This window comes from Silene latifolia, chromosome 3 (genome assembly GCF_048544455.1).
Source record: "Silene latifolia isolate original U9 population chromosome 3, ASM4854445v1, whole genome shotgun sequence".
NCBI classification, from domain to species: domain Eukaryota; kingdom Viridiplantae; phylum Streptophyta; class Magnoliopsida; order Caryophyllales; family Caryophyllaceae; genus Silene; species Silene latifolia.
This window is the reverse complement of record NC_133528.1, coordinates 29,040,442-29,048,314: the sequence shown is the minus strand read 5'-3', so window position 1 is coordinate 29,048,314 and position 7,873 is coordinate 29,040,442. Positions and strand designations below refer to the sequence as shown.

Sequence of the window (7,873 nt, the reverse complement as noted above, 5' to 3'; positions counted from 1 at the left end):
TATTACTATTATATTTATTAATAATTAATTGATATTATTTATATTATTATATTTATATTTAATATATTTATTATTATTATTATTATTATATTTTATTTATTATTTTATTAATATATTCATTATAATGAATATTATTCATAAAATATTTATTATTATTATTACTATTATTATTATATTTAATATTATTATATTAATAAGTTATTATATTGTATTCATTATTATTAATATTGTTAATCACATATTTATTATTATTATTATTATTATTTAATATTATTATATTAATAAGTTGCTATATTAGACCTGTTGTTTTTATTATTATATTATTTATTTATTAGTTATTATTGTTAATATATTATATTATTATTATTAATTTTATCATTTATATTACTAATATATGATTATTATTATTATATTTATTATTATTTTATTATTTTATTTTTTATATATCTTATTAGATTATTATTATTATTATAATTAGATTATATTAATATATTATTATTATTAATGAATAATATTATTATAATATTTATTATTATTATTACTATTGGTATTATAATATTTATTATTATTATTGGTATTATTATTAGTAGTAGTGTAATCTTTTTATTATTATTTCAGTTCAGTTCAGTTCAGATCCATTAAGTTCAGTTCAGTTCTATTAAGTTCAGTTCAGTTCAGTTCAGACATTTTCAATCCAAAAGAACAGGGCCTTAGTGTGTGTTCACCTTATCGCGAGGACATAAGTTCAATCTTTGTTCGAGTGAATGAAGTAAACTTTTTGCTGACCTTTTACCTTTTCGTAAGAGCCCCCACAAGTTCACAAGTAAGAAATGTTTCACACTTTCACTATTGTCAATGGTAGATAAACCCGACCAAACCGACTTGATTTGAGCGTTTCGTGGTCTAGGATGGTCCTGTTTTATGCTTTTTCGTTGTTTTTAGTTAATTTCCGTTTACTTTAGGGCTTAAAATCCGCTTCTTGTAACAAAAAAAAAATGCCTATCATCGCGTATTAATTATTTATCTCTAGTAACTTGATAACAACACATCTAAAAATGGAGTGTCAAAATCCTCTCCATTTCCTCAAAAGAAATGGAGAGGCCATTTCCTTTCGACGGACGAGATTGTGTTCTATCAACATCGAACGGTTCACGATTTATGCATAAAAATATAAGGTTAATAGAATATAGAGAAGATAATATTATTAAATGGATTTGTGAGAGGAAATGGAGAGAAATGAAATGGAGAGTATCCTAATTGCTAAAAATGATACAACTAAGCCCCATCTAACCCAAACTCTTGCAATTTGAATTTATTCTACCCGAAACGACCACGCTCAAATCCGATCAGATTAACCCGTTTAAATGGCCTAATAACGCAACAAAGGCCCACTAGAAGAAGTATTGAACCATGAACCACCTTACTTACCTTAAACACAGTAACACACTTGTCAATTTGTCATAGTTTTGTCAATAAATAGTCAAACACATTTCTCCTCTCTCATAAACACATACTCCGTAACTCTCACACACATCATCACTCCACTTACTCACTCCACTTTATAACCCCCCCACCACCATCTCCTGATTTCGTCAGTTTCACAACAACTCATAAATCAACAACACAAAATAACAACAAAAATGGAGGTGGTGACATGCGTTGTGTGTGCGGAAACGGTTAACTGGGTCGCGTACGGCGATTGCGGACACCTCGACGTCTGTGCCATCTGCATCGCTCGCCTTAGATTCGTTTGCGCTGATCGCCATTGCTGCATTTGCAAGTCTCTTTCCCCTTTCGTCTTCGTCACTAAGGTCTCTTCTTTTCCCCTTTACCTTTTCTTGCGGATTTATTGTAACCCCCTTGCTCCGTCACTGTTTATTTAATTTGTTCGCCAATATTTTAGGTTTCCTTCTAAGAAAGACCTGATTTTTTTCATTCATTATTATTTTATTTTACAATAAAATTTAATCTTCCTTAAATTTAGCGAAAAATGAGAATGTTTTCGGTCTGAATTAGAGAAACACGCGATTTTTGTCATTAATTGTCGGTCTAATTTATTTATTTATTTATTTTAATTTTGGTGATGGGGACCAAATTGACGCATTTTATGCCGTATGTTTCTAGAATCTTTATGTGGATTTTCGATTATTTAGGGGTATCTTGGTAATTTGCCTTGTCGGAAATTGCATGCATCTTCGATTCTTGGATTATATGGCGGAAAAAATTACTTTGTTTATATAAATAATTGGGGAATATTAAGTTTGATGTAAATCATGTAATCGGTAAAGGAGGATTCTTGAGTTGAATTCGACGAAAAAGTTGGCAAGATTTTGAACCCTAAAATTTAGTCTCTGGTGAATTGCATCCGATTTTGGAATTATTTAGGGAAAATTAGGGTAATTGTCGGGAATTTAACACCGATTAGTTGCTGTGCTAAAATGTTGCTACCAATTTTGTTGTGTTGTCGGACAATGTAAAAATTATATGCTGTAGTATTTGCATAGACTTTAATTTATGTTGTGGGAATCAGGGTAATTGTTGGGATTTTATGTTGGCGAAATTTGAGGACAATTGTGAAGGCAAAATGTTTAAGTTAAGCTGATGGAGTGTGTTATGGACTTATGGGTATGCTGGATTTTGTAGATGATTGAAACCTTGAAATGTTGGATGCTTTTATCATTGGGTCCTGTTAAAGCAGTTTATCACGGGCATGGAGGCAGGGCGGAATAATACGACTGTGGGATGTAGAGCTTAGGGATGATATTTGGCTTTAGAAATCTAATTCTGTAGCAATAAGTAGGGAAAAGCTGAAATCCAAAGCATGAAACCCATATTTGGAGTTAGGACGATTAGAGAAGTGGCTTACTTCTTTGTAGGGGAATGTTGAGTAGAGATTTCATATGCGCGAGTGAATGTAGATACACATGGATCGGTATCCAAGTTATGTGATCCAGGGAGAAAATGAGAAGTTGGCTGGAGCGTTGAGATTGTAAGCTTGACGGACCAGCTAACATGCCTAAGAAGCTTTACAGGTGCATTTGAAATTAGATAAGGAGATGAAAGAGGGTGATATGTCAGCTAATTTTCCCACATTCCTTTTCAAATTTGTGAATAAATGCTTACGAGCTTTGATTTATAGTTTTTCGTGTAAATATGCACTTCCTCACAAATTTCATCAGTTTATAGTATCTCGGACTGTTGTGATAGACCATTTGTAACTGAGCCAGTAAACTAACAGAAGGCTGGGAACCTTATGTGTTGAATCTCTTTAATGTTGATTAGGAGTTGGGAACAAAGAGAGACTTTGATAATATTTTGATGTGGTATTTATTTTTTATCTTCTAATTGTGACTCTGCTTCTTCCTATAACAGGCATTAGGATCCCTCACACGTGTGATAAATGACTTCTCAGTTCTTCCAGCTCATTTAAAAGATGGTAAATTGGGCTCATACTGGTTTCTTGAAGGCATACAAGCTTACTTTGACGATTTCGATGCATACAAGATTGTCAAAGATATGTGTAGGCTTTCATGCACTGTCTGCGATAAATCAGAGGCAGAAGGCAAACAGACTTCCAAGAAAACAAACAAAATTAAGAACATTGAGCAGCTTAAGGAGCATTTGACTCGCCGGCATGAGCTTTTCTTTTGCAGCCTCTGTCTAGCCAATAAGAAGGTGATAAATATTATAGTAACTTGTATGTTTGTCATGCTATGCTCGCTTTGTTATATATTTGTAAATTGACAAGTATGAGACTACAAATGGGTCGAAAAGGGTAAAAACGAATTGAAATTTTTTAGTTATTGTCATTTTATAATAATTCCATATTTCCAATGGAGCCAATCAGCCAAAGACTCGGTAGGTACATTGGTTCTGGATTATGATGAAATAAATCAAAATGGCTAACTAAAGTGGTTGCGCTTCTTTCTCTTGTGAAGTGAAGGTCCTTCGATGCGGTTTTTGACCCAATTTTCATCTTGGGTCATTCGAAAACAGTCTCTTTGTGTTGTCAACGCAACGGTAAGGCTGTGTACACCCGACCCAACCCCACCCTGCAATTTGTGGAGTCAGTGAGGCACTGGGGGTAATGTTGTTGTATTGCCTCTTATAATGATCAGAGATCTAAAGCTGTTAGCTTGACTTCAATTGACTCATAAGTTTACGGTACTTGCTATGGAATGTCTCCGTGTTTGTATGTTATGGTTCATTTGTTGACTTTAGACTACGTGGTGTCATTTCAATTCAGATTTCCATTCCTAGTTATGTTTACTTTTGAAATGAGGCTGCAAGTGAAGTTTATCTACAACTAGATTGGTAAATCCACATCGACTGTAGAGTTTGGATAATGACTTTTTGTTATAGATATAGTCTAGTATGATTTTTTTCCCCAAATGTCTCACTATTCGTTGTTTAGAGTTGTGATAATAGAGCAAAATGGTTCACGAACCATTGTTGTTGTAATTGCTATTGTAGTGAATATTTTTCAGATGAACCCCTATGCTAATTTATTTGAAGATGGAACAAAGTTCTAGTTGTAATTGATTGTACCTTAATGCTTTCTACTATGTGAATCAGGTTTTCATATGTGAGCAGAAGCTATATAGCCGAGTACAGTTAAGACAGCATATGCGATATGGTGATTCTGAAGTTGATGGTTGTAAATCTGAAAGATGTGGGTTTTCTGGACATCCATATTGCGAGTTCTGCCAGACACCATTTTATGGTGATAATGAACTTTACTTCCATATGTCTACTGAACATTATACTTGCCACATATGTGAGAGGTAGAACCAGATTCTTTATACTGTTAAACAGATGATTTCTTTTGCTTTCTGTTTAAGTGAACCAACCCTTGTCCAATATGCATCAATTTCAGGGAACATCCTACACAGTATGAATACTACAAAGACTACAATGACTTAGAGGTTCCGACTTTTGTTGCATGTCATGTTCATCCCACATTGTTTTGCAGTGAATTTAATTTAGTTGTAATTTGTTTGTGATTTAATGAAGGAGAAATGCTTGTTTTCAGATTCACTTTTGCCAGACTCATTTTCTTTGCGAGGATGATGAATGCCTTGACAAGAAGTTCATTGTTTTTGCCACTGAAGCTGACTTAAAGGTCTCATGCTCTAATATGTTGTGTTTTACTGCTTTTCTTTTTCTTTTAGTTTACTTTGTTTCAATTCTTTTTATTACTTAAGTTATTCATCCTTCAGTCTTGTGATTTGGGAATACGGATTGTGTGACATTGACACATGAGTATTCACGATCCAGCATGATGGTCACTCTGTTTTAGTTAGAAGTTTCTGGGGATTAAATTATTGAGTTTTGCAGCTAATCACTGTTATTTTATTTTATTTTGGTTCAGGAACATGCTGCTTTGGAACATGGTGGAAATATGGCTCGCTCAAAACGCAATGCTTCTTTGCAGGTACTTATGAATCTCCCATATAGAATAGGCAATCCCCCCTCCTCCCAAAACCAAAAAAAAAGGTTGTATTTATTCTGCCTAGTTGCTTTAGGAGTTTTTTCGTACACTTCGGTGGATCTTCTGCAAGTTTGTTTTGCTATTCTGTTGATTGACTTCGAAGCATCGAGTTTTTCGAGGAATTGACTGTTCATTTCTCGTCAACGCACGACTTTTTTACGTTTCTTAAAGAAAACTGCATGTACTGTATGCCTGTACAGAGGCTTATCGGGCTATTTACTTCTATTTCTTGTGATAATGTATTGTACTTTTTAATATCACAGCCACCTACGTGTTTTCATTTTGGGGAGAGGGAGGAAGAAGGATACAGCATAAGAACGCATACTAGTGGTCCAAGGGTGTCAAGTACTCAAATCTCTTCTGCCACTTCCTCTTATACTGAAGAGACCCGCTCAAATGTTCATGGCAACATTGGGACTTCTCATATGAGTTCATCTGCAAACTCCGTGCCACCTTTGGGATGTCAGGGTAATGCTATGGACTTCAGAGGTGTACTTCTGAATGGTCCTAGTTTTCCTCCACTTCCAAGTTCATCAAACAGAAGACGGTATAAACCCAAAAAGAACCCACGGAAAGCAGGTCAAACTGCCCTGGACTTGCTTCAAAACCCAGCATCATTATCCAGGGCTTCTTCCCATTCTTTAGGGTCATTAAATACTGGAAATGGATCACATTCTGGTCCACTAGTGTTACCTCAAAGTGGGCCCCTAACAGTTGGTCACTATCCATCATCCAGCTCTATGAACCCTTCAAACCATTTAAACTCGTCGTCCAGTGGGGTCTGTTCTGCTAGTTCTGACAATTTATCCAGCAGTTGCATTAATCAGGTCGACTCGTCATCAGCTGCTTTTGAGTTTGTTGACGGAGGATCTCTAGCCCCTTCGGCATGCAGTGAGCTTTCATCGAACAGAGATGATGTTCAGGCTGCTAATAAGTCAATGGTCGACAATATACGTGCTGCTCTTGAATTCAATGTAGACAAATTTGCTACCTTCAAAAAAATCTCAAAAGATTATCTTGATGGTGAGATTGGGGCGGGAGAGTATCTTTCCTATGTCAACCAGTTTGGCCTCGAACATCTCATTTTGGACTTAGCTAGGCTTTGTCCTGACCAACAGAAGCGAAAGGAGCTCATGGAAACATACAAATCCAGGTTTGGCGGGTTTATGGAAACTTGCTTGCCGAGAGAGAGTGGTCGTAAGAGTACAAAGAAAGGAAAGGAAAAATGTGAAGATTTTGAGACCAGTAAAAGCGATGCGTCAGCAGATGGGATAGTGAATCATATGAAGGAGCTGAAGGTGACTGCCAAACCCTTTAAAGAACCATCCTCGTCAAATGGGGTGGATCAGGCAGCCAAAGGGAAATCCAAGAATTCTGCTGAATCTCAGAGTAAAGTTGTAGCCAATACTTCTGCAAATACTAAAATGCCTAAGATTCCTGCTTCAGATTCTCAGAGTCAAGTTATGGCCAAAAATTCAGCTGTCACTGAAATTCGAGAGACCCTTGTGAAATATTCTATTAGTAAAGACGCTGTTGGCTCGTCAAATGGTGGTGGTATCTCAAACTATGGTCCAGTTACAACTGCAAGTGGAGGTGGAAAGAAAGTAAAGAAAATCTCCAAGTTCCTAAAGAACCGTCTTGGTGAAAGTTCAGCATCGATGGTTCAAAATCTGAACATCAGGGATTTACCCTCTGATCTGATGGTAGTGAGGCCTAGTCAAGACTCAATTCTCGCTTCTGTTCGTGGTGTTTGGCGTAGTAATGGAGGGAGGAGACTGGTGAATATAACTGAGGCATCGCCCTGCACTCGCTGACTTTCATGAGATTTAGTAGCAGAATATTAGTGAGTAATCAGCTTACCTAGCGAAAGAGTATACTGTGACTTTTGGGGTTCTTGTGCTCGGTGTGTATGTGAATGTACTGGATAGAGAACCCGCCTTCTTGAACTATACATGTCAACTTAGGAAGAGAGCTAACCTGACAAACTTGAATGCTGTTATTATGAAGGATTACTCAATAGACGGTAGTTTAAAATCACCGATAATTTCTCTGTTCTCGAATCTCGATTACTATGACAGCATTATAATGGAAAAATTACCGACATAAAAATCTTTAAACAACGTTTGGTTGGAGGTTGGAAATGCTCAATGTAATATGCAAGTTAGATCCAGAGCATGGTAAAATATGTGTACCATACCTCAGTAAGTCGTATTTTTAATAAACCCCACATCCGGATTGAGTCCTATCATTAATTCTACAGCGGCAAAGTCCTCTAACATATCTAGGTAATGTATGACCAAGAAGGTCGAGTACGAGTCGATAGTCAAAGCTGAGCTAATTCTTGTCCAACTCTATTAGACTTCCAAGTTTCAACCTACAAAT

At 35.9% G+C, this 7,873-nt stretch overlaps 1 protein-coding gene across 1 annotated transcript; it reads left to right on the top strand.

Moving 5' to 3' along the window:
* Positions 1 to 1,460: 1,460 nt before the first annotated feature.
* On the top strand, positions 1,461 to 7,528 carry LOC141647473 (uncharacterized). The gene is made up of 7 exons (XM_074455678.1): positions 1,461 to 1,811; positions 3,373 to 3,675; positions 4,576 to 4,784; positions 4,877 to 4,925; positions 5,033 to 5,122; positions 5,372 to 5,434; positions 5,755 to 7,528. Exons 1-7 carry the CDS (start codon positions 1,641 to 1,643, stop codon positions 7,303 to 7,305), a joined length of 2,436 nt encoding a protein of 811 aa, XP_074311779.1. The 5' UTR covers positions 1,461 to 1,640; the 3' UTR covers positions 7,306 to 7,528.
* The last annotated feature ends 345 nt before the right edge of the window (positions 7,529 to 7,873 follow it).

Excerpts from the sequence above, each read along its gene's own strand:
- LOC141647473 (XM_074455678.1), top strand. The coding sequence starts at position 1,641 with ATGGAGGTGGTGACATGCGTTGTGTGTGCGGAAACGGTTAACTGGGTC. Across the intron at positions 3,676-4,575 it reads TCTGTCTAGCCAATAAGAAG|GTTTTCATATGTGAGCAGAA; the intron begins GTGATAAATATT and ends TATGTGAATCAG. Across the intron at positions 5,123-5,371 it reads CCACTGAAGCTGACTTAAAG|GAACATGCTGCTTTGGAACA; the intron begins GTCTCATGCTCT and ends ATTTTGGTTCAG.